Source organism: Mustela nivalis (assembly GCF_964662115.1).
Source record: "Mustela nivalis genome assembly, chromosome: 11".
In the NCBI taxonomy this organism is placed as follows: Eukaryota; Metazoa; Chordata; class Mammalia; order Carnivora; family Mustelidae; genus Mustela; species Mustela nivalis.
In genome coordinates, this window is record NC_139030.1 from 72,006,961 (window position 1) to 72,034,119 (window position 27,159).

The 27,159-nt window shown below is 46.9% G+C and overlaps 1 protein-coding gene and 2 long non-coding RNA genes across 5 annotated transcripts in view; 1 reads left to right on the plus strand and 2 right to left on the minus strand.

Moving 5' to 3' along the window:
• LOC309843843 overlaps positions 1-27,159 on the minus strand; it is a 137,753-nt gene that overhangs the window by 56,211 nt on the left and 54,383 nt on the right. The window lies entirely within an intron of this gene.
• ASB18 (ankyrin repeat and SOCS box containing 18) overlaps positions 274-27,159 on the plus strand; it is a 63,501-nt gene continuing 36,615 nt past the window's right edge. The window contains exons 1-3 of one of the 2 annotated variants that reach the window (XM_082689792.1): positions 274-2,149; positions 21,985-22,111; positions 25,418-25,685. In XM_082689792.1, the coding sequence (XP_082545918.1) occupies positions 1,943-2,149; positions 21,985-22,111; positions 25,418-25,685 (602 nt within the window). In that variant the 5' untranslated portion in view covers positions 274-1,942. Of the gene's footprint in view, positions 2,154-21,984; positions 22,112-25,417; positions 25,686-27,159 lie in introns of both variants that reach the window. The other variant, XM_082689791.1, reaches the window with a different exon arrangement.
• Positions 2,122-26,562, minus strand: LOC309843844. The gene is made up of 3 exons (XR_014300368.1): positions 25,883-26,562; positions 24,684-24,821; positions 2,122-2,206 (listed from the first exon to the last, which is right to left on the minus strand). It is a non-coding gene; the product is annotated as an uncharacterized lncRNA (long non-coding RNA).

A 27,159-nucleotide genomic window follows, 5' to 3' on the forward strand; every position in this document is an offset into this window, starting at 1 on the left:
ATACGTTCTGCACCTTTCAAGGACAATCACTGAAGGAGATAGTCATATATAAGATTTCCAAGAAGTTGGGGGGAGTGTTAATGCTGGGCTCTCCTTTCTCTTCAAATAATAGTCAGGTTGCTGGGCACTGAGGCAGGGTGGACAGTAGAGGGGGTGGTTCACATAGGCTAATCAAAAAAAAGAAAGATAAAGAAATAGAGATTAAAAGATTTCACACTGAAATAAAGAAATTCATGTTGCCTTAAATATAATTTGTGTTAGTTACATTTCAATTCCTAATTTATACATAGCAGGGTTGATAAAGAATTACATTATAACAAAATTAGCCAGAATAATTAGCATAGTATATGTGCTACTGATTAAACACCCAGCAGATAGCTTGGTAATTAAGATCAGTGAGTGCCATATTTTGAGGCTTTGTCATCTTATTATCTGCCTAACAAGTGCTTCATCTTTACCTCCCTTCTGATTTGAAGTTTGATAGCAATCTCAATAATTCTCAGGTTTTTTCTTCAAATTACCTTACCAAATTCCAATAATTTTCCTTTGGCCACTACCCTCCCTCTCTTTGCATTTACACAAATGGTGCTTGTGTTGTTATGTTTCTTTCTAAACATAAGGTATTTGATACTGCCAAGCATTTGGACCTGGAAATTCAGGTTCAAAAATCTCTCCTGTCAAAATTCACAATTCTTTGGCCAAAGGAAGAATCAAAGGGCAACTACCCTCTCAACAAGTTGGTCAGACATCTGAACTGAAGACTGATCCATTGAGTTAAGATCTCAAAAACCCATTTCCAGGGCACCTGGTGGCTCAGTGGGTTAAGCCTCTGCCTTTGGCTCAGGTCATGATCTCAGGGTCCTGGGATTGAGCCCCACATCAGACTCTGCTTGGCAGGGAGCCTACTTCCCCTTCTCTCTCTGCCTGCCTCTCTGCCTACTTGCGATCTCTCTCTGTCAAATGAATAAACAAAAGTCTTTAATAAAAAAAAATTTTTTTTTAACCCATTTCCAAGATTCCCAGAATGTCTCCAGCAAGGTCCATTTTCAGTTCCTGTGACACTGGAAGGCAGTCCCTTAAGGGATACTGGCCACTTGCTCATTGATGACCCCAGCCCACCATGCCACTGCTCCTTCCTCAAAGACTATGGGGTTGGCTGCTGTCCAAGCAACATACAGTGGGATTTTATCATGGAAGGCAAGAGTTCAAGGGCCAGAGACCAGAAGGCTTGGGGAGATCATCCACATTATTTACGACATTCTTGTGCTGCATCTCTAGACTAAACCAGGACATTGCCATGATTTTAAAGGTAGACTGAATACATCAACCAGAAACACTATGAGGTGCAAGTCAACAAAAACTCGTGAATAGTGCTTAAGGAATAAAGACAGGAAGTCTGGTGGTTGGCAGCCCAGAGCTAAAGCAAAGGTCCAGAAATGCCATTGAGAAGCCATCTCTTCCCCTCCTTCTATTCCATTCTCCTCAGTATGTTGATCCTTCACTCTTGACTGTCACCTCATGGCTATAATATGGTTGCCACATCTCCACACATCATGTCAATGTTCAAGGAAAGAAGGAAAGTGGACCACTGGGTAATACTTCCCCTTTCAATCAGTTTCACGAAAAGATCTCACTTTTGCTGAAAGAGGGCATTGCTCAACAGTACCTATGAGAGTTCTCTTTTAAAATTCTATCCCCTTATCTTCTTCCTCCACTTACCAACATGTCTACTGCCCCAACCCTAGAATAATCTTAACCAGAGACCTTCAGGAAGCTTGATTCCCATGGCCCTGTGAAGAAAAGGGCTGCCAGCCAGTGGCCCTCCCCAGCAGCTGAAACGCGAGCTGGGTTTGTTCTATTTAAAGCAACGCCCACAGTGCCCTGCGCGCCACAGCTGCTACCTTTGGACTCCGTTGGGAAGTTTGGTCGATGCACAAACAGCATGACGATGTCCAACTCTGATCGCCTTCCGGATTACCCGCTCCACTCGGATTTAGTGAGGAGATTAAAGTCTGCCCTGGACGCCAAGGATGAGGAGAGGGTGAGCCACTTGATCTGCACGGAAGTGAGGCACGTGGACGCCATCATAGAACTGGACAATGATGACTGGATGAAGGACCCCGCGGCTCAGCTGCCCGTTGGCGCGCTCGTAGGTAACCAGCGTGTGTCTGACATCAAATTTCCCATCATGAGGGGTGGGCTGTTCCTGGAGGTGGAAGGGTGAATGGGTGAAAACGGCACATGCTGGAGGTTTGTCCGTCTGGTTCTTGTTTATATATAGGTACACACTTGGCTGCATGCACCGTGTGTGTTGCTATGCAACCCCCAGTACCTGCTACAAACAATTTAAACAGAGGACAAGCACTCCTGGGGCCCCTGGCCTCCCACACACCTGTTTCCATTTCTCCACTTTTTCTGCATGTGTAGATTTCCCCCCTCCCTTATAGCCATGTCCGCGATGTAATTTTGTGTTCTGCTCTGTTGAGTTAATATATCTAAAGTATTTTCCATGACGTTACATAGTCTTCTTAATTTCAATCACCTATTGAGGTGATTAATCACAAAATACTTAAACCGAATGCCAACAAGAAAGGAATATTTGTTTACATTTTTACTACCATAATTAATGCCATAATTAGCATCTTTATCAGCCTTCGTATGGTGGGGTTTTTTTTTAACTTTTTTAAATTTTTTATTTTTTATAAACATTTATTTTTATCCCCAGTGTGAAGTGTGTAAACCTGGTGGTGGGTTTTTTTTTTTTCCCTATTCAGGTAATATCCTTTTTTAATAATTTTTTTATTGTGTTATGTTAGTCACCATACATCATTAGAGTTTGATGCAGTGTTCCATGATTCATTGTTTACCTGTAGCATGTCAAGTTATAGTCTTAAAATAAATTCCTAGGAGCCAAATTACAAGGACAAGAAAACAAGGACAGAAAAGTTAACAAACTGCTTTCTAAAAGGGTTTCTATTTCCTCCAACAGTGAGAGCGTGTGTCTCACCATATCCTGAACATTGCTGGTGGTGAATATTTATCCTTGAGCCAGCAACGGAAAAAGCATGCACTGGTCCTTGTCCTCTGCCTGCCCACCCGTCCTTCTGGTATAGCTCAGGACAAAGTCTTAGCCACAGGGCTTTCTTTTTCTTTGTAGACCTGTACACATGGGATGTGTCTATTCAGGGAGGCAATCTCTTCCCACTTCTTTTTTTTTTTTTTTTTTGTCATTTTACAGAACTTCTTTGTATAAAAAATGGAACTATTTGCCCTGGTGCAAGATTTCCTTTCTTTTTTTATTGTGTTATGTTAGTCACCATACAGTACGTCATTAGTTTTTGATGTAGTGTTCCATAATTCATTGTTTACGTATGACACCCAGCCCAGTGCTCCATGCAATCTGTGCCCTTCTTAATACCCACCACAGGGCTCACCAATCATTCTACCCCTCTCCCCTCAAAAATCCTCAGTTTGTTTCTCAAAGTCCACAGTCTCTCATGGTTTGTCTCCCCTCGGATTCGCCCTCTTCAGTTTTCCCTTCATTCTCCTAATGTCCTCCATGCTATTCCTTATGCTGCACAAACGAGTGCTGTGTTCTAGCTTGTCAGAGGTGCTTGGCCCCTACAAGGTGTACAGGCGGCTCTTGTCAACCCACTAGACTGAGTCCTGTCATCCACGCCTGCATGCACACACATGTATACCTGCACACGTGCGCGCACGCACACACACACACACACACACACACACTCACACATACACACATGCTCCCACAAGCAGAAAATATATCAAAAAGGAGTGTGCACGGGACATTGGTGCTAGCCAGTGGGGCTTTCATGTGATGAAGAGGGAGATCCAGATCAGTCTGGATGGGGGTGACAATCCCTCTGCTCCCTCACGGCATGGGTGTACCCCCTTGGCTGCCTTTCACTGGGGAGTTAAGCGAGCTGCATTAGGCTATAGGGAGAAAGCATCTCCCGTTTCTTCTTTTCCTTGGTTTTTCTAGTTTCTGTGGCCATGATCAGGGTGAGGGTCCAGGAGCCACAAGCCCAAAGAACAACACACCTCTGTTCTGATCTTAGCTTCACATAGACAGGCACTGCAGTCTCACCAAGCCAGTACTGGGGATGCTGCCCAGTGCAGGAGATTGCCCTGGCGTGTGAGGAGGGAACTTAGCCATCATAAACTGCAGTTTCGCCTAGAGCACTGAGCTCTATGTTTTGCTTTTGCCACCCTCCCTACCTCACCCTGCCTGCCCTGTGCCCGTCTATGAAGCTGACCTTCTGAACTGCATCACCTGCCTCATGCACTCTGACCCCTGTTGGATGCAGCAGATGGCTTCATCCTTGTGCCAAAAGCTCAGCTCCTGGCTGACAGCTCTCACCTCCCCCTCTTGCCCCTTCAGACACAGGGACGAGGGCTCCCCCTTTGTCTGTCCCACGCCTGGTTGCCTCCCTGAACCCCGCCTACATTTGTTACACCCCATGGTCATGCCCTCTGTCTTCTGCTAAGCTTAAAAGCAAGTCCCCCCTCGACATCCCCTTTTACAAAGCCATCAATGCTGGTTGGGGATGGGTGTATTTGGAATCCGCAATTTAAAATATCATACTTTTCACATTCCTAATTGCCCTGCCCCACCTTCACTGTCCCCCAACCACCACAACTCTGCTGGACCCTTGAAAGCAGTGACATTTGTTTTAAGAGAGTTTCATTCCTTCCCACGATGAACCCATTACATCCTAAATCATATATGTATATACTTCTCCCTGCTGAAGTGCACCATTTAGAAAGGCAAGAACAATTCATTGCTGATGACATGTTTTAAGGGCTTGGGTTCCTTCAGGGTTGTTTTCATTTCAGGGTGATCATACCCTGAATGATTAAGGCACATCTTGTTACCAGTGACTCTATTATAGGGAAAGAGGGCTGGCCTTGAATCCAAGGCAGAGCGTGCAGTGTGCTCGGTCTTGTGTTCTGGGCATGCTGCTCTGGGCATGATGTGAAAACAGTATTTGAAGGAAACAAGAAAGGAAAGGAGAGCCTAATTAGAAGGTGACCAAAGACAGTTTCTAGGTGATAGATGACAAGAGTCTCAACCAAGAGAGCAGGATAAATACAAAGGTCAGTGACAAAGATGAGAACTGCATGGGTGGGCCCATGGGAAGGTCTTGGTGACAAGTAGAGGCTGGTGCTACCAGTGGAGACCAAAAACAGAGGGACCTAATTGTGACAGTGTGCTGAGCCCCTACTGTGTGCCTGGCAACAGGGAGAGTGGATAACATAAACAAGAGTGATATGAGGGGGATGCCTGGGTGGATCAGTGGATTAAGCTGCTGCCTTCGGCTTGGGTCATGATCTCAGGGTCTTGGGATCAAGTCCCGCATCGGGCTCTCTGCTCAGCAGGGAGCCTGCTTTCCTCTCTCTCTCTGCCTGCCTCTCCATCTACTTGTGATTTCTCTCTGTCAGATAAATAAATAAAATCTTTAAAAAAAAAAAAAAAGAGTGATGAGGGACGACTCCCAGGCTCACAGCCCAGGCACATCAGCCCCAAGCGGTCACCAGGGGTCTGGAGAAGCTCCCGCCATGGAGTGGGATATTCAAGAAGGGAACTTGGGCTCTGCCACCAATGAGCTGTGTGACCTTAGGAACGTCTCTTTCCCTTTCTGGGCCAGTGACATGAGATTCAATGAGGGCTTCCCAAACAGAGGTACATGATGGAATGAACTTGGGAGATGCTTCTGCAGAATCATGCGCTTGGAGTTTGGCACGATGGTATATTAAAGGCTTGGTGTGGTTTCGTCACCAGGGGAATTGGTAGTTTGTAGGTGCTTCCTGGGAAACGCCGGCTTGCATCAATGTTGAGGTCCCATCATCTCTGTGCTTCTCTGAGGCGATGATCCCAAAGATTCATTGTCACAGCCTGCAGTGAAGCATGAGTTCCTTTTTGCTGATTTGTGAGAGCAAATGAGCTCTTTCTCAAAGCAACTTTGAGTCCTTGAGGACTATCCTTGTCAGAAACAAGAGCTGTTTGGATTTAAATATACATTTGAGGTCTTTAGAATGCTTGAAGAGTGGTTAGAACTTACAGCAATATGCTGAAATACAGCCCATACTGGAAATGGATACTGTGAAGAATTTATTCTCCTCCGGGGAAGAAATATGAAGATGGGGGATGGGGCTGGGCCAGCGAGGACCAGCACCTGGAATGTCCACTTAGGCCAGGAGAGGCAAGAGCCAAGATGCATGTTGGCAAATGCATTTAGGGGAGAGGAGGAAAGTTTCCATCCCAAGAACAACCCTGGTTACAGGTTTTTGAGTCTAGTTCCAAAGACAACGATCTGCAAAAATAAGAAAAAGAAAAGTAACCATTCTCTCTCATGTGCTTGTCACTATGAACACACAAGGACCTTATCTGTCAGTGAACTCCCCATGTTCATTGCACTAGGAACTTACTATTCAACCAAAGGGAACACAAAACAATAATAATAATTTATTCCAATGCATCATGTCAGCATCACAATAAAAGCATGAGAAAAGGAGGCATCAGCTGAGAAAATGGTGGGAGGAGCTTTTTCTGGAGAAGTCTCCCCAGGTGTAGATGCCCCCCACCTTGATGAGGGCTGAGGTCAGAGGAACTTGAAATTTTAGCCCTAACAGATCATGGGACAAAGTGCAGCATGTGCCTTCCATACACAGTTGGCAGACAGGCAGGGGAAAGGTCATTGGCTGGGATTTCCCTAAAGACACTATTCACATGTCCCCTGCAAGGATGGACTGGGATGGACCAGGAATGGGGCATTCCCCCCGCCCCGTGTGTGTGTGTGTGTGTGTGTGTGTGTGTGTGTGTGTGTGTGAGAGAGAGAGAGAGAGAGAGAGAGGGAGAGGGAGAGAAGGTGAAGAGGACCAAGCACACAGCTGTCCAATAATCAACTCCCCCATCTATGCCATCCACCCCATTCCAATAGGAACCTCCCCACCAGGGCTGCACCCAAATTCTGAGGCACGTGAGGACCTCCTCTGCTCACCTAGGCCACTCCTTCCTTCCAGAGCCTGCTCAGCGGATGGCCTCCGCTAGAGGACCATCCCTGGTCACCTAGCCCACAGACTCTCCTCCTCCATAAAGACACAATGGCCTCAGTCTCCATTAGTTACGGAAACACATGGCCTTTTGTGGCTAATTGCTATACCCACCAGATATTTAAAACTTAAAAACAACTCCTTGAAGGTGAGAACCTTACTGAACACATATTGGTACCCAGAGCCTAGCACAAGGTTTTTGCTCTGAGAAGGAGCTCAAAGTCTGTGTGTGCTGCCTAACACAGATAGTCTAAGCTCTTTTGCTGACATGATGGATTGCCTTCCCATGGATACTACTGGGGTTAGCCTTTCTGTAAAGAAATATTTAATTCTATTTTTGGATAATATTTTAATATTAGTGATGATTGCATCGTTTGTCCTCGCATCCTTCAATGCCTATCAGTTCACTAACCACCAAGAACATGGAAAGGGAGAAAGGATGGCTGGGGGAGGGGTGGCGAGACCCTTCTTGCCCCCAAATGCATCAACTGTACAATTTGGTAACTGGTGTAATCAAACTACTTAAGAAACAACTGATTACTAATTGCTATTATTAAGGATGTCAGCATTCCATGATTTTGCTGCTGATATATTATATACAAGTCAAGATGCTACTTGAATTCTTGATTGAAACAGAAAACTAGAGACATTATGTTGTGTTTGGGGTAATGGTATTTAAGCATCTGGAGGCAAGTTAAAGAAATACTAATTGGGTTTTTATTAAGAGATCGTACCCAGCAGCATGTATACACTTGGGGAGTGATTGTGGGGAATGTGTGATAGGCATATGCATACACATCAAAATGGGGCCTGTTTGTGCAGTGCAACTTCTCACCCAGCCAACACCCCGGTAGACTTGACACTGAGGCCACCATCACTTTGGGCCACATCTGCCACCCCTTCCCTGTGCATAGAGGAGAACATCACCCAGGACAAACCCAACAGTCAAATGTCAGTGAAATGAGCACAGCCCCTCCCTTGTAGGAGTCATATTTGAACTAATGACAGAATCATGTATGTTGCTGGGGGCTCTGAGAATGGTGTACTGGGGACAGCAAGAAACTAACAGTGAGATGACCCAGTTCTTCCCTTGGCTCTACCACTGCCTCCGTGGCCTTGAACTTGTCAGTCCATCTCTCTGAACCTTAATATCCTCACTTTAAAAACATGGGGTTGGTTGGCTCATCTCTCAGGGTCTTTATAAATTGTGCTAAGGTTTTGAGACCAATGACTTGTGTTTGTGGAGGCCATTAACAAAACCCTGTTGCCTTCGGAAGTCTGGAACATCCAAACAGAGCCCTGTGTAGACCCCGCCCCACATGCAAAGGAATGGCTAACTCCACAACAATGGGAGAAAGAAGGTATCTCCTGGAGGGTGGTATAGACTGATTTATGAACTTGAATGCACCAAATAAGCAGTGGCTTGGCACAAGGCCAGCCTGTTCTAATCTTTAAGGAGAATACATCCCCAAACCAGAACATGTTAGAACTGGAACCAACCCTAAGTGGAGGCAAAGAGAGAGGACTTACAGGTATCAAGGAACTTCATTAAGTCCCTATTCCCCAAGAGCTATTGCCTTTCCTGCTTACCCAGCTGAGGAAAATGGGGCTCAAAGAGGGTATGTTACACCCCCGAGGCCTCACAGCTGGTGGAAAGTATAAATCCAACACTCTTCCCAGAATTCCATGATACCTGTAGCTCACGCATCTTACAGCTGCATTTTACAGATGGAGACACTGAGGCTCACATTTGTTCCTCCATTGGTCAACAGCAAGTTAGCAGCAGTGTATAAACAAGGTATGTTTCCTAAGTTTTAGTGAAGGGCTCTTGATACATACCCACCCAGACACATTTTTCAGGAAGATCCATGAACAAATTTCCCCCAATGAAGCTGCATACAGCCCTTTTACTTTACCTTACACACATACTCATGCCCACACACATCAATAGCATGGAGTCTCTGGCTTCAAATAATTCAAGTAAGAGTATTAAGAAAAAACATGGATGAATAAATGGGGTCCATGGCTGGCTAATAAAACAGAAATGGAAAGCAGGAGGTCAGCAGTGACAGGGAAGGATAGAGAGGGAAGCTCTCCACCATCTCGGCTGCACACCCTGAGCAGACGATGTGGGGGCAGGGAGACCCTGCTCGAAGCAAAATGAAATTAAACCTTTCTAAGTACTTATAAATCAGCACCTAATGACACTATCCCACCACCAGCCGGAGCATTGCTCTTATTACTTTGATTCACAAGCCAGGAAAAGATCCGGAATTATGCACAAATTATTGTCCCATCTTCTTAATTAACACTGATTGCAAAATTCTTGCTAAAGTCCTTGCTAACAGACTCAATTATGCGCTGCCTGAATTGATTCACCCAGATCAAGTGGAATTTATTAGAAATACACTTTCCTACAATAACATCAGATTATCTTTGAATATAGTTAAATTATTTAGGAATAAAATGGCTCTAGCCTTTGCTTTAGATACAGAAAAATATCTCCCACCACCTAGAATAAAGATATTTCTTTGCTTTCAACCAGATACACACCCTAGGCTCTCTTCTTCCCCAGAAGCAGGTTGAGTCACTGTGATGAGATGAGATGCATGCCTTAGAGCTAATGGTCCAGCTTCAGATCATATGGGGCAGGAAGAAAAATCCTAAGGGTCACGTCTCAGCTCCCCCCAGTATGAATTGTCACTGCCTGTGGAACACGGTGAAATTGCAATTAGACTAAATCAGGATATTTTCAGAATCAAAATTGAGAAACAGGCTAATAAAGAAATAATGTATGCTGATGACATACTTCTATTAGCATCACTCCCAAGCACACTGGAGAGTTTTGAAAGAACAAAAAGAAATGAGGATGATAGCAAAGAGGCTTTTCTCCTTCCCAGGAGGATGGCAGTTCCTGCAATGGTGAGCTCTGTTCAGGAAAAACATTCCTAAGGCACTAATTGGAAGTGGCAAATGACTACCTGTAGCTTGGTTCTACTTCTCCATCTCATTGCCCATTATCTTCCAATACTGAATTCAGCAACTGGATATGAACGGGGACTGGGTTTGTCCTATTCACCATATTCTGGCACACAGTAGGTACATAATAAATATTAACAGGCCACATAACATATGGGGGACACTAAAACTCTCTTGGGCTGGTCCTTGATAGATGGCTGTGATCAAAAGCAAGGGAATCCAAATAGAGGGAGTAGATTGAGAATAAGTGAAGCATGCTGGGGCACAACACCCTGTGCAATGAAGAGGGACCTGCCTGGAAATGAGGCTGTGTAAATCAGAGTAGGGGGAGAAAAGTTGAGGCAAGTAAGTTGGGATAGATAGCACAACATGAGACCACAAATTCTAGATGAGGGTTTACACTTATCTTGGAAAGGCAGTGAGGATCCATTCAGCAATGGAATGAGATCTTCTAATAGGAAGGATGGCAGTGGAGAGACTCGGACCAAGGAGGTGCTTCCTTCTCTATTAATTGAGTCCTTAAGGCAATACAGCTCACCCACCGCTCTTGAAGTTAGAGTTGGCTTTGTTGTAGTCAATAATGGGCTTAACAGAAGAGGGTCTATGAATTTGAAAATAGATCAACAGAAAGTATCCAACCTGAAGAACAGCAGGTAAAACGATAGAAAAGAAAATGAACAGAGACTGTGGGACAATTTAGAAGATCTAATATAGCCAAATGGAGTCCAAGAAAGAGAGAAGGAAGATAATGGAACAGAAGAAATATTTTAAGAAATAGATTCCAATCATGTCCCAAATTTGATGAAAGACATAAATTTACAGATTCAAGAAGTTCAGCAAACCAGAAGAGAGATATAAGTGAGGAAAATATGTCAAATGTGTGCCAGGGTACCTGGATGCTCTGCTGAGTGTTGTTGAGTTGAGCTTGCCTTGAGAATAGAGAGCAGGTTCACTCAAGTGAGGAGTGGGAAAGGCACACAGAGAGAAGGATGCAATGACTGTTTCCTATTTGAAGGTGCCTGTCTCTCCCCTTCCCACAAACCTGCAGTGGCTCCCTACTGCCTACAGCAAAGGTCAACAAATTATGATCCCAGTCCTGGCTGCCAGTTTTTACAAGTAAGGTTTAATTGGCCAAGCTCATTCATTTACATATTATCAATGACTACTTTCATTCCATCATGGCAGAGCTGAAGTTGCCTCAGGGGCCATACGACCTACAAACCTAAAATGTTTGCTTTCTGGCACTTTGCAGAAAAAGTCTAGTGACTTTTGACCTTCTAGTTCAAATTTTATAGCAAGTGTTCAAGGGCCTGAAAGATGTGCCAGGAGCTAACTTACCCGTAAGCACTTCTGCCAGCATCCTTTTACCAGCCCTGTACCCGGGTGAGTGATGGAAAATAGCACTAGTCAGAGCACAGTGAGAGGCAGATGACACTCTGCCAAGTGTTTGCCGTGGAAATTGACAGTAAGCTTTTAAAAATATTGACAGCAACTTAACAATTAATATGACAGTGTGTGATTACCGGACTTTTTTCTATTATATTTTTTCTTGTAATTACTTTTAATTGTACTTTTAAAAAGAATCAACCCATGGCAAATTGAGACAAAAAAAAAATCCCAGGTGCTTAACTAGTGGTTAGGAACTCTGGTTAAAACCATCCCCTAGGGGATCCTGGGTGACTCAGCCAATGAAGTGCCTGCCTTTGGCTCAGGTCATGATCCTGGGGGCCTGGGATCGAACCCACATCAGGCTCCTTGATCAGCAGGAAGCCTGCTTCTCCCCTGCCTGCTGTCCCCCCTGCTAGTGTTTGCTCTCTGTCTCTCTCACTCACTCGCTCTCTCTGTGTCAAATAAATCAATAAAATCTTTTGAAAAAAATACCCCAATGACACTATCAATCCCTTACACCCTTCTTGGCTCTTGAGCAGGCCATCTCTCTGCTCTCCTGTCTTCACCTGCCCTAACAACACACACCCACATCGCCCCCCCCAGCCTTCTAGGTGGTCCAAGAGACTCTGGGGCTCACAGTCTGATGCTGAGTAGAGTTTGCCTCACAGGATATTTGCAGGGCATGAACACCTGTGAAGAGAGGGAGAAAATCAGACTGGCAGAGGAGAAGTTGATCTGTGACACAGAAGGCACAGTGCCATGTGTAGCCAACCCTAGGGGAGCTCTGGAGCAGAGTCCCTTCTCACAGTTTTCCCACATCTGGTCAAGATGTCAGGACCTCTCCACACACCAAAGTGGTCATGGGATCTGGCTGCCTTGAGAGGTGTATTCTGGAGTAAGGCAGCTCTCTAGAGCTGAGACAAACCCTGAAGGAGTTGCATCAGGGTAACAAGTCCTCCCTAAGAGTAGGGTCTGGGTGACCCCTCTCCATGTCCACCAAAGGTCTAGTCCCTGCCACTCACTTATGTTCTGACCCCCTGGGCCTGCTGGATGCTGCTTTTCTTTACTACCCACAACCCTTCCTTTGCCTGACCCCCCTTCCAGACGGCACTCATGGCCCCATGCAATGCAGTTCTGAGGCTACAGCTTGCCTCTTGCTCAGCCAAAAATAATAGGGTACAGTTGCTCATCCTGACTATAGGTTAAGGAAAGGAAACAGACACCCTCCAAGGGACATGAGCTAGCCTTGTACCTCAACCTCCTCTGTGCTTTGCTCAGATGCCTCCTGTGGAGAAAGTCTGTCCCATCCCTACTTCCCATCACTATAATGCTCTGTTTGTTGCATTCTCCCCATCAGACCCACACCTGTCATTGGCAGTGATCTCATCCCGCTCACTAGTTACTGGTTGCCTCATCTATCTCTTCACAAAGTGCAACACTTCCTACAGGCAAGGGCTTCTACTCTTTGCCTCTGTAGGCTGCTAGGCTGCTAGCGCCTGGAAAATCCTCCATATGTATCAGCTCAACAGAGAATATTTCCAAATTGCACAGAAATGTACCCTTCTACCTGCAAATTAAGAAGCATCAGTTTCGTCGAAGTTTTCCAAAATATGACTTTTTTAAAAAAATCTTATTTTAACTTGCCTTTGAAATTAGTAAAATTATATATTATATATGTCTGTAATCATCATTTTCATTTCTTTTAATGCTTTTTTCCTATCTTTCTATTGGAAGCCCAAAGTTCTCATTTTTTACCAACTAAAAAATGAGTGAAGCCAACTTTAAATCCATCAGACAAAACTGGCCCACTCTGCTCCATGCCGAGCTGCAAAGCACCCAAGCAAGCCCACCAGGAGCCCCCTTCTTCAACCGCAGGATCAGCCAAGTTCTCGTATCTAGAAGGGATATGAAGGGTGACAGGACATAACGATCAGATCAAAGCAACTTCAAGAGAGAAGTATTTCGCTCTCAGTGTGAGATTCATAAAAAACAATCAGTCTTAGCATGCAATTTGTCTCAAGAGGCAGGAGCTGCAATTTTATCATGTAATTAAATCCCCATGACAGTCGTAAAGAAACGTTGTCACCTTTATCAGGGAAAGCTTCGATAATATGTTTTCCAGCAACGTCCCCTGAGTCTATAAATGTCCTTCCAGGGCTATTTACTCTTGGCTGTGCGTGTTCAGGATCTGGCGGCCTGTTTCACACTCTACCACAGTGGATATGCAGCCCTCAAGGGCACCTTTGGTTCGGAGCTTCCAAAAAAGCTCTCTTGGGCTCTAGATGAAAGCTGCACTTGACCTTTGGATAAGATTGCATTCATAATGAGAAGGGACTCTGTTGTTTTGCATGATCCGAGTTGGGCTGGGTAGCCATGTCGGCAGAATAGGTTAGCGAGGTGTTCCCACCGCAAACCGCCACCACCCCCCTCCATATTGTGTTCTTCCACATGATGGGAATGAGATTTCTTAATAATGTGAAATCAGTACAGACAATTTAAGTCATTATTAATAGATACACTTGATCTGAGGAAGTAAACTGTTTTAATGTTTTGTTAAATGAGGTGTGCTGTGCTAACACTGTTATTCAGAGAAAAGGTTGAGATATTTTAACATTTTTTATATTAATGTCTGTGTGACTAACTCTGGTACATGCGTGAATGTGTCCTGGAGCTCTTGAAAGCAGAGCCTTACACACCCGCCTAGCTTATAATTCTAAAAACTTTTTATTATTATTATTTGAAAAAGCTACTGGGAGTGGAGGAGGAGTGGCCCTTAGAAATTAAATGGGACAGAGGGGACCAAAACAAGATAAAATGATTTACGGTGAAAGTGGATTCACAGTAAGACCTTAGCTCTTGGCCAAGTGGTAGTAATGTAAACATCTAGGGTCTGATCGAATTTCATACACGGCCATTTAGAGAAACGATTCATGTAGGAAGTATGAACTGACCAGGCTAACAATACATATTCACATATTTGAGAAAGTGCTCAGAATCTCACAACGTCCACCTGGGGAATGACTTGCTGTCTTAACTTAACCATTTACTTGGACATTTGACCCCAGAAGGAAGCAGACATTTGTCCAATAGCCCAGGAAAGAATCCACACATTTGGCTTTCTCCAAGAATACAAAGAAATGGCAGGGAGCGAAAATCTACTTCGTGGCCTGAACACATGGAAAGTCTCTGTCCTGGAGAAAAAACAGTCTGACCCTGTAATAAAACTCACATTTCAAGCTCAACTATATTTTTCCACTGGGTACTAGCAGAGCTCATCCTCAGACACTTCTGAGCAAAAGAAAATCATTCATCAGTTCAATGGCAGAATACAAAGATCCTGACATCACTTGAGAATAAGAACTACCATTCATTCAAACGGTACCATTTGTATATCTCATAATTTTAAGGCAGATTTTTACTTTTTCATCTTATCGGATCCCAAGGCCAAAACTCCCTCTCATGAGCTACCGGCCCTTCAGTTTTTGTGTGGATAAAACGTGTTTATAATTCAAATCCAAAAAATAGTCTTTGCAAAATTATATTCAAGTCCAGTTAACTACATGGGCAATTACTAGAGAGATTTAGTCCATTCACTGAGTTGTCCAGATAGAAGCTGGGTATCCACCCCATTTGGATTTTTGTCCTTCTTTTCCCAAGATTACTCCAATAAAAGGCCGCCACAGTCAAATCTGTGTAGTACTCTGAAATGGTCCACAGATACAAATGAAGTTCTTCCATCAGATAAGTACCATTTGATAGTTCCTCTGAAGAACCAAAACTATTAAGCATGCTGATTTGGAGAAGGTTCTTTTCATCAGAGTCCCCCTCTTTCAAGAAGGACACGGTATTTGTTCAGAAGAATTTCCTGGACCAGATCTCTGGAGGAGAAGCTGGAACTGACAAGAACCACAATTAAGGGGAAAGGAGGGGAGGAGGGACTTCAGTGGTTGCACCAGAGACAGGAAGTGCAGATGGAGAAGAGAGGTGGGGTAAGACTGCACATGGTGCCGGACCCTTCATAACTTCAGGATAGTCGCCAAACTCCCTACATGATGTTGGTAGTGGATGTTAAGCAAACAAACCAGACAAAAAAAACTCAAGAGCCAATGTTGTGCCCCAGTGTGGGGGCAGGGCAGAGCATACACAGTCTGAGCAGACAGGAAAGTCAGGAAAAACATGAGGAGGCAAAGCAGAGGTGCTGCCAGGGTCCCAGGAAGGAAGGGAACTCAAACTGACCCTGACTGACACAAATTACTCTGGACCAAAATGCTCTCTGAATGATTTAAAATACTGTCAGATAATCTGCAGTGTTTATGTCACCTAGCACCATTAACCTCTGACCCTAAAATCAAGAAAAAGAAAATTCTGGTACCACAAATGGGAGCCCCCAGCAGCAGGAACCGGTCTCAGCCACGTGACCCAGAGGACAATGGGATCCTATGTGGGTGAGGCTTTAAGGTCACCTTGGGGCATCAATGGAATCAGCCCATTGCTCTGGCCTGTTGAGATCTTTGGCGATTGTGGTTGTCATGATCCATGTCACTCATCAATTGGATATCCACCTTTCCATATGCCACGTAAATCATCCATAAGCGTATTGCACAGGATCAGAGGAAAACCTTGTCTACACATTAGAAGTCCCTGTGGTGGTGGGGGTGGGGGGTATTTAACAGACCTGATGCCCAGGCTGCATTGCCCATCCCGTGACACTAGGACCTGTCAGGTGAGATCCAGACATCCACATCTTTTTAACGCTCCCCAGGTGGTTCCGTTTGACAGCCAAGATTTGAACCCCTGCTCTGCACATGCCATGTGTATTACTTCTCAAGCTGGAGTTTTTAGCAAGACTTTCCTAAAAGAAGACCCATATTTTTTTCCACTTTCTCAAAGGTTTCCAGGAAACTTTCCACTGCAGGTGGAACTATACCCCATGTCTACATCCCGTCTACATATTAATGAATGACTCCATGTCACAAAGGAAAATTCTTTTATCCACCATGACCTGTTCCTAGGGACCTACAAAGCTCCAAGTATCCCCACTCTCTTTTCTAAATGTTCCCAAACCATCCTTTTCATCCTTTTTAGGGATTTTGCCCAGCACTGATGTCAATTCAGACTTTGAGGGATCAAATTCTTTACTTATTTGAAAACTAAAACTCTGGTCGTTCTGGTCCTTCCATTTTATCATAATTCTTCAAGGATTTTAATAATTGCTCAGCAGCATCATATACAAATTCACTCTTGGAAGAAGTTGTTTTCATATGGACGGAAATAGGCAGAGAAGATAAGGTTTGAGTTGTATCTTAAAGCTTACACATTGGCTCTGACTCAGCTGAGAAGGGCGAAGACAATAAAAATAAAATTAAAATGGCCCAACCCAAGCAAGGTATGGATAGAAAGAACTGTTGTACAATGGGCAAGAAGGAGCCCAGTGTTGGATCAGGGATCAGTGCTGTTCACCTGTCACCAAAGGACATCGTTCAGCTGGTGGGAAGGAGGACTAAAAAACTCCTCTATGTTAGGGTCCTGTGGTCACTGCTCTTTCTTGTGTGATCCTTGGGGGCAGGATTCTTGTATTTTTTTGTCTCTCTATCCCCCAAACCTAACCACACACCCTAGAGCATAATATCCCATGAATGCTTCTTGAATGAATAGTGGAACGACTAAATTTGTTTTTAAGTGTTTGTAGAGTTTTTTTATTTTGTTTTTTAATGTAATAACCACATATGGCTATTGCTGCTCTTTAAAAAAACAAAAACAAAAACAAGACGCCTCCGTCATGCTCCTGAAGTAATCTACATGTCCTACTTATAAAACCAATGCTGTCTTCCGTGGGCTATTTTTAAAGCTCTCACAAAGAACCGTGTCTGTTTCTGGACTGCTACTCTCTACCCGCTGAAATCAAGCTTGGATATTTAGGGTGCTGTTGACAAATATAATGCATGAAAAGCTAAATTTATCGCAGAACACAGGCCAGAATGGCTCTTATGCCAGGACGCACCTCCAATTTTCCCACCCCTTCTAAAAATAACCCATGACAAAATACATCAGGAACAAAGGAATTCTCTGGTTTAAAGTGAAGTCCGAGTTGGATCATATTATAGTTGTGTATATTATAGTTTTGTATGAATAAGTCCTTCTGAAATGAATCCAATCACAATTAGTCTGAGAAAAATAACATGGCAAAATGGCTAAGCTTATAGAAATGAAAAATCCAAAGAACAAATAGAGTAACTGCCTAGTATATGAATGAAGTGTGGAGAGTGGTTGGTTTTATGCTAGTGTACAGCTGACACAGGATATGGTCTAGGTAGTGTTGCCTTTTGTCATTTTCTGTATGCACAAGCCTCTTATGTCTGATGGAGGCTGTGAGTTCCTTGCAAACGTCGTTATATTCTTTACCACTACCCTGTCCATAGCAACCAGCAGTGTTCCAGGCACACAGGAGCAGTCTTGAAAAAAATCTCAGTTCTTCCACTGATGACACTGATTCTCTCTTTGCCACTGCTGATGGAGACAAGGGAGGTAAAGTTTAAAACATGTGAAATGACATTTTAAAGGACCCTCATGGATCCATTTTCATGGATTGGGAGAAAAAATATTGTTAAAAATGTCCATACCACCCAAAGCAATTTATAGATTGAATGCAATTCCTATACCAACATTATTTACAGAACTAAAAAAAAAAAAAAAAATAGCCAAAGCAGTCTTAAAAAGAAGAACAAAGCTGAAGTGAAGGTATCACAATCCCAGATTTCAAGATACACTAGAAAACTGTAGTAATCAAAACAGTAGGGTGGTGGCACAAAAATAGACACATAGTTCAATAGGATGAAATAGAGTCCAAAAATAAACCCATGCTTGTATGGTTGATTGATCTATTAATATCCAGTGGGAAAGAGACATTCTCTACCAAAAGGTGCTGGTAAAACTGGAAGCAACATGCAGAAGAAGGAAAATGGACCACCTTCTTATACCATACACAAAAATAAACTCAGAATGAAATAAAGACCTAAATGTCCCAGGCCCCTGAGATCATGACCTGAGCTGAAGGCAGTGGCTTAACCCACTGAGCCACCCAGGTGCCCCTACCCCTTTATATTTGAATACCTCTCCTATCTTTGTTCCCTGGCAACCTTAATGCAGTCTGTCCATTTCTGTAGTTTTGTCAATTTTTTTTTTTTTTATCATGGAAGAAATACATGTTAACTGCTGGCAGTGATGGAAATACATAAAGATTAGAGGAATTAAATAAACACTTGGAACTACTCAGAAAAAAAAAAAAAAGACCTAAATGTGAGACCTGAACCATAAAATTCCTAGAAGAAAACATAAGCAATAATTTCTCTGATATCAACCGTAGAAACATTTTCCTAGATATGTCTCTTTTGGCAAGGGAAACCAAAGCAAGATTAAACTATTGAGATTACACCGAAATAAAAAGCTTCTGCACAGCAAGGGAAAACATCAACAAATGAAAGGGCAGCCTACTGAAATGGAGAAGATATTTGCAAATGATATATCCGATGAGGGGTGAATATCCAAAATATATAAAGAACTTCTATAACTCAACACCAAAATGACAATAATAATAATCCAATTAAAAATGAGCAGAGGAACTGAATAGACTTTTTTTCAAAGAAGACATACAGATGGCCACCAAAAACATGAAAAGATGCTCAACAAGTATGCTGACCATGATGAGTACTGAGAAATTTATAGAATTACTGAATCATTCTATTGTACCCTGGAAGCTAATATAATGCCATGTGCTAATTATAGTGGAATATGAAAATAAAGAGACTCCAGGAAGCATTCAATAGACAGTCCTATGAAATTTGGTAAAGCATTTTGACATGTGGGGAAAGGTAGGGTGTACACTGAAGCTCACAGATCTGAGGCAGAACCCCTAGCCACAGCATCTGAGCCCCTGCCCTTGGCCAGCCATGGGGCTAGTTTACCACCTAAATTCCCTAAGGGAAAAAGGTAGCAGATGGCCAAGAACAAGAGGAATTTCAGAGCACTTGAGCAAATTTCAAAGAAATCAATCCATTTGTTCTTTTGCCGTCTCCACTGAGGACCAGTTGAGGACCACAGTGACAACACTGTGCTAAGTACTAAGAAACCCCATGCAGATGAAGAAGCAGATGCTCATGGTCCAGTGGGGGGCAGAGACAAGAGCAGCAATCAACAGTGAGCCAGGTACCATGGACAGAGTGCCAGAACAGACAACAGGACTAGCCACGGAAGTGAAGGGAATCTAAGCTGAGCATTGAAGAATGGGGCCAGCCAGCTGACAAGGGGACCACCAGAATGCCAGGTACAGGGGACAACATGTACATACATTTGGGGGCCTGACACACCATACACCACCAGAGGACTACCAATCCCTGTGCTAAAATGTGTCATGGTCAACGGCAGCAGTGAGGGCTAGGTAGGGAGTCCCTGTGCTCACAGTCAGGTGTTCGGGTGCTGACCATCTCAGGATCAAGAAGCCTTGAGCAAGTTACCTGGACCTTGGAGTCCTGGTTTCCTCTTCTGCAAATGTCATCAAGGCTGCCCACCTATGGGGTCCCCGACAGAAAGCTACTTGCTGGGGATATTTGGGTAGAAAGAGCCTCCTCCTGCAATTCACCCTGAGCCCTGAGAGCTAAACTCCGTGGACCCTTCGGCACCCTCTGTACTGAGCCTCGGCCCAGACATCAGACAATCACAGTGAGGATCATTAACCTGCAGCCCCTTGGCAGCTGGCTCAGGCTGTGACCAAGTCTCTCCTGCCTGCACACTGTGTGTCACCAATGAGAGCCCTTTAGCTATGGGGACACCATCAACACTGTTTATCTGCCTGCATGAAAGCATCACAGTGACCAGACAGATGAGCACATCTCCCTCTTCCCAGCAACCCCACAGCCCTCTTCAGCAGAGGAGATCTGAGTTCTACCACGTGAGGGAAACTCCAGGCCTTGGGTCAGTCCATGCATGTGCATTTATGCCTGCAAATCAGCTCTATAACCAGGGTAGAACCATATCTGTATTAAATGATAAATGCAGGTGATTTGGCCTTCACCCTTTACCTCTTCTAAGGAAGATCAAGGGTACTCTGCTGGGCCTGCTGTTGTTGTGGAAAGTCTTGGTGAATTACTGTTCAAAACAAAGAGCCAACACAGACAGCCTGCTGAGGCTGGGGGGCGGCAGGGGGCGTGCTTAGAAGAACAGAAGGAGTCAAGGGGCGCTTTGAGGTACAAAGATCAAGAGACAGGAACACGGGGGAAGAGGGTGCTTAAGAAGTTTGGCTCTGACCAAGCCTGCGCTTTCCCTACGACCCCAATTCCTTGAGTTCAAGTCTTTCTTCCTGTCATCTCTGTCATTTCTTTGACTGCAATGCCATAGAGCAACAGGATCCCACGGGGGTGTGTCTGATCCCATGGATGCGCGTACAACACTGGAGCTGCGTGGATGGTGGCTGCTGTTCTTTCCCCTCCCTCAGCATCTCTGTGCATCAGCATCCCAGGCACGTGCTCCACCATGTCCCCTTTGGCCCATCCAAGCAGCACCCTCCCTGAGCCTCCGTCCGCCCTCTAGCCTCTATCTTTTATCATCACTGACAAGGACATGGCAAAGAATGCTATAGCCCAACCAAGGTGGCCCATCCCAACTTCCTAGTGGGAGAAAAACAAGAAAAAAAGATGTAAGAATGTGTATTACCCATATTATGAGAAAAAAATGATTTTATTAATTTTTAGACAATAAAATAAAGCCCTGCACCAAACTGTAGGAAATAACTAGTAAGTTGCTAATAAAAAGCTGTTCCCATTCGTTTCGGAAACAGAGATTGTGGCATTTCTATGGGCCTTTGGGGATGAGTTCTCAACAACTGAAAGAAATTCACAAGCCACCAGGAACCCAAGATGATGCCTTTGGGAATCCGTGGTCTGCCCTATGGAGCCTCCCACCCAGGGACACTTGGAGACAGCCTGGTCATTTGCAGCATCCAGCTGGGACTCCTTATACATGCTCAGGGCTCCACAGCCCTCAGAACACACGTCTGCCCACCCTTATCCACAGCAGCAAAGAAAGCGATAGGCCAACAAAAAGACGATCTCCTACAGAGCAGAAAAAGGAGCCCTGCCCATCGTCGGGTGCCTGCCCTCCTGTGGAGAGCTGTTTTGGAGATAAACAGATGTATCTGTCTCTGGAAGTCAAATCTATATAATCACAAAGGGGGGGCTGAGCACTCAGGCATGTCAGTGGTCACACGACGCTGGTCATATCAAGTAACCATGATCACATCGGAGCCCACAGGAGTTATAAATACACCAGCACCGAGCCCTGTCTGGATGACAATTGAGTAATGACAATAGAAATAGCTCACGCTCCATAAGACCATCTTTCGCCTTCCTGGAGAGCTTTTCTGAAACCAAGGGCATTGCAATGGAGAGATGGCCAGAGCCAGTTAGAGAACTTCAAATCTTTCACAAGATGGAAAGAGAGCCTCAAGCGAGAGCTGGGTCCCCAGTGCTTCAGTACCATGCTGCCTTGGTCACGGGAGATCTGAGTCGTCTGCAGCAACTCATGAACCGCTCCTTCCACGATGCCAACGTGGTGTTTGAGATCAAGAAGGATGAGATGGAGTGGCAGGTGACATCCCCAGCCACATTTGGACTGTCAGGTACGCTTTCTCCTTTAAAGCTCAGCTGTGTACGTTTAAGGAGCTACTAACTCTCCTCCAGATGAGGAACTCTGGGGTACAGACTGCTCACTTTGGTGCTGCATTTAATGCACACGAGCGAGGGACATCTATAAATGAAATTTGGTCAGCACAATGTCTTAGATGATGAGATGGGACAAATCAAATTGGAAAGGCCAAAATGTGGGTGAGAAGTACCCATCTGATGCTGGAAGGTGCCTCTCGTCTTTAAAAGACAGCCTTGGTTTCGGAGCTGATCTGCCAGTGCCTGGGTCTGGCAGCCGGGGAAGCAGGTCCCCTGGCATGCAGCTCTGCTCCAGGTCCTTCTATGAACCTGTGAACACCACAGCTACAGTGGGGTGGCTGGGGCACAGCCAGCATCAACAAAGGGAGAGCCCTCAGCAGGTGCTTCTCCCAGAACCCAGGGGAGCCTGAGAATGGGGGAGGGAGAGAAAGAAATCAGAGGTCCCTAAGTCATATATCTGAGGGCATTCTTGCAGCCTGAACACCACAATGTGCAAGAGACTCCCCCAAGGAGAGAAACACCCTCCATTTACCCACCCGGTCTGAGGAGACTTGCTGACCAGCAGGCTTCAGCCAGGGTATTCTCAGCTGGCACTCTGCATTGAGCATCCTTCCCCTCCTGCCCCAGGGTCTCCAGACACAAGACATTTACCAAAAGGGTTCATGTGTTGGAAGCCACTGCAGCACAGCCAGACCAAAAGGATGTGAGACTCTGTGGTCACTGGGTCAATGGCCACTGTCCCATGTCCCATGTGCTTTACTTGCGGGTTCAGGCAGGCAAAGAATGCAGAAGATCAGCTTCCAAAGAACAGAGTACCATTCCATTTATTCCCCACCCAGGGAGAAGGAAATAAACCCCAAATTGTCAAAGGGCTAAGCAGCTCGGTACAAACAGAGGTGGCATGGGCTTTAGGGAAGACAAGGGCAGCTGCAGTCTGAGTCACACCACCCCCCAGCTCAGGGGGTCCTGGAATCCTTCCGGGCCTCCCCTCCTTCATCTGCCCCAGACAGGGGCAACACATTCCTCCCAGGAGCTGGGTGGTGATTCGGCCAAGAATGCCAACCGCTTGCACACTCAATCAATGTCTTTTTTTTTTTTTTAAATCCCATGCCTCCCAGTCCTGGACACACCCACCCACCCCCAAATGTTGCAGTTTCAAATAAGCATTAATGTTAATCTATGGTCTGAATCTAAGGGCTCCTTCCTTTTCTCTGCCTTACTCTTTCCACCCCGTGAGTTCTGCTGGTTTTCTACGGCACACCGGAACCACAGAAACTTAGGGAATCCCAGCCACCAAGGCGATAAACTGTTGCAGTGGAAGGGGCTGCCCTGAGAGCCAGGGCTGGTCTCTGGCCTCATGTGGACTGCAAAGAGAGGGTGGGTGGCCCTGGGGACGGCTGCACTCCCCGCTCTTTCCCAATTACCCACTCCGCTTTCCCCGAAGCTCACCCAAGCCTCAGAAATGACCAAACATGGCTTGGGAACAGCGCCCTCTCTCATATGAGGACTTGCTGATGGCCAGTTACTGCTCCCCATGAAGGGGGTCATGGGCAAGGGGGTAACACTAGCCCACTCACAGTGCTTGTCCCCCAGCACCTCAGTACATCCAGGATGAAACGCAATCCAAGGAGAGTGTTGGCTTGAGGAGGGATGAACTACATGGGGAGAATCCTATGTCCTTGTTCCTCCTGGTGCCAGAACCTGGACCAGGGAGTGGGAGTGGAGATTACAGGCACCGGATGCAAGCTTTCTGATCTAAACAGTGGCCTCAGAAGTCAGGTTTTCCTGAAGGCCTTGTGGAAGATTATCACCATCTCCCAGAACCTGGACAGGGGTGCTGACCCGACACTGAGCCAAAGGTCCACCCGAGACCCATTCCATCAGTCCACAGGAAGTCTCAGGAATCCAGGGTGGGTGAACAGGGCTGCCAGGGTGGGCAGAGTTGGGCTGGGAGAATGGAGTACCCCCTTCCTAGACGCCCACCAACCCACCCAGTGAGTAGACTTCCTAGCTCAGGAAAATTAGTACAATCAAAACCAGGAGCTGGCCTCTGGCCACTATCACCCACTGCCAGGACAATAGGCCCCACATCTCCCAGTGAGTGGGCAACAGCCCGCAGGCTAGGCCTTGGGGACCCAGAGCAGGCTGGAACTCCGCACTACATACAGGTAGGTAATTATGAGTGGTCTTTCAAAACCGGCTCAGCATGGGTCCCAGGAAGGAGGTGGCCTCTGAAAAGGGTCTCCTCTGCAGCTCATTACAGCCATGATATCGATTCTTCCATCATTATCAGAAGGCATCCCTGCCATGTGAAATCCTGTCCCTTGAAGTGCATTCACCGGGGACCGCTTCCCCCATTTCCACGAGCGCTCCTGGCCGCTAACAACCTTCCACGGGCCTTTTGAAAGCCCAAAGTTTTCAGACAAGTACAATGTATAGCACCCGCTTCATTCATCCACCAAGAAAGAGCAACCCTATACACAGGCACACACACACACACACAACCCTAAAGAGCGCAAAGAAACAAACCAGAATTGTGCTGAATGTGGACACCACATCAAAGGGAGCCTCTGAAACCCAGCACTTCCAAGAGGACTAAACTTTGTAAGGCCTTTCCTTGAGCAACCTTGGCTCGGCAGGTCAGTTTGTTCTGTCTGCTGTCTTCTCCTGTTAATGACAAAGGGATAAGTTTGGGGTTCAGTGAGAGAGAGCTGGATTCCAGAAAAATCCACAGCTCACTCTCCTGCTTCAAGCTGTCCCAAATTCAGAGCCTGGAAAATGTGAATTCCTGGCTTACAGCCTCCCACCAGCCACCCACTGGGTCAGCCCTTCACTCCTCAAATCCTAGCCCAGGCCCCCGGCTCCCCGTATTTGGCAAGACCCTCTTGCTTCTCCATACCCTCCATTCCTTCTGGCTCGGTTGTGGCCCTATCCGTCTCTATTTTATTCCACCTTCCTCCGCATCACCTCTCCTGGGCCTCGAGACTCTCCTTCCAACTTTCCTGCGCTGGTTTTCCCTCAAGAGTTCTCTCTGCCCCTGTCTGCCTTTGTCTTCCCAAGTCCGTTTCCCTAGGGTAGGAGATAGCCACCCCATCCCAGCCCTCTGGGTCTTTATATGCCCCTCTTTGGTCTATATGTATCTTTCTTTATCTACACGCCCACGTGGTGACTAATTCTAAGAGATGGTTCCACCCTCCATCGTCCTTAGTGGACACTGCCCCCCTCTCCGCTCCCTCATTCACTTTACTTCTCCTCTCCCACAGGCCTCTGGACCCTAGAGTACAAGCGCGAGCTCACCACCCCGCTGTGCATCGCGGCGGCCCGCGGCCACACCGCCTGCGTGCGCCACCTGCTCAGCCGCCGTGCAGACCCCGACGCCAGCCCCGGCGGCCAGGGAGCCCTGCACGAGGCCTGCCTGGGAGGCCACACGGCCTGCGTCCAGCTGCTGCTGCAGCACGGCGCCGACCCCGACCTGCTCAGCGCCGAGGGCCTGACGCCCCTGCACCTCTGCCGCACCGCCGCCTCGCTCGGGTAAGGACGCGCGGCCGGGCAGGGCCCCAGACCGCGGCCGCAGACCTGGAGCCGACCTGGGCCGGGCTTCCAGAAGCCCGCCATGTCCCTCCGCCCCCGGCCCCGCCTCCGAGCTCCCGCCGCCCCTAGACCGGGTCCCCCCACCTAGCCTCAGCCCATGCTCCATGACCCCGGCACACCCCGCGTCCTCAACCAACCTGGAATTCGGACCCGGGCCGCTGTCACCGCTCCGGGGCCCAGCTAGCCACCCCCACCTCGGGACTCCGCCCCCAGACCCTCTGCCCCCTTCCCCCACACCGCAGCAGAACCCAACTGGTCCCGGGCCGGGCCACCGGCCTCAGACAACCCCTGCGCTCTGACCCCAGACCGCGGCCCCCCCTTGGTCCCTACCCTTGCCCCCACCACCTTATCCAGACCCTGAACCCCAGACCCCAGACCCCTCACCGACCTGAGCTCCTACCCCAGCCCTGCCTCGCGACTCAGACGGAACACCCAAGACCCCAGACCCAGACCCTGCCACGCCCCAGAGAGTACTGGATTCTCTCCTCTGGGCCCAGGGCCCGGGACCCCGGACCCCGGACCCCGAGCCCCCGGCCCCCGGCCCCCGGGCGGGTATAATTAGCGCTTGATTGCGAGCGCGAGGCGGGAGGCCCCACACCGAGGTAATGAGCGCCGTGATCACAGGCCTGCAGACGCCGGCGCTGAAGAATGCTAAAAGGCCACTGGCGGGGTTGGAAGCTGAAAAATTAGGGTTTTTAATGATAATTTTATGCAGAATAATTGTCACAGTGTGACACAAATGGTTAGCTCCTCGGGCGGGGCTTCGGAGTCCCACAGGAAGCCGAGCTGTGCTCCGCATTTGCAGGGGCACCGCCGCCCGGAGCTCACCGCCCGCCCAGGCGCCGGGGTTCGGCGAGTCCCGCAGCTGCCCGTCGGGCCCCGCGGCTGAGGCTGCAGGGTGTCCGTCCCCGCGGGGCCCGCGAGGGCCCGGGAGAGGCGGCGGGGGGCCACAGCGTCGGAGCGCAGGAATTAGGCTTGGGTTTCTCAGCTTGCATTTTGTCATCTTGACACTTCTTTAGTCAAAACGTTCTCATCCCTGCCCTCGGGCTTATCATTTCTTCTCTCATTTCTTCTCTCGCCGAAGTGAGGATTGAATAAAATCACCGCGGTCAGAGCAGGCGCGGAGGGCTATGACCGAAGCAGGGGCACCACCTCCCAGAATCACTGGAGAGGAGAACAGGGACTCAGAGAGGCACAAGGACCGCCGGGTCTTCCGAGCGGCTGAAGGAAGCCATATTCCAACAACACATTTTTTTAAGTAGCTTGACTCAGGTGTGGTCAGCATACAGTAAACTGCGATAAATGTGCCATCTGCCACATGCGGACCTACATATGCATCCGTGGAACCGTCCCCACAATCAAGATAGCGCACGCACCCGTCGCCATCCCAAGGTTCCCTGTCCCCTGCTATCTC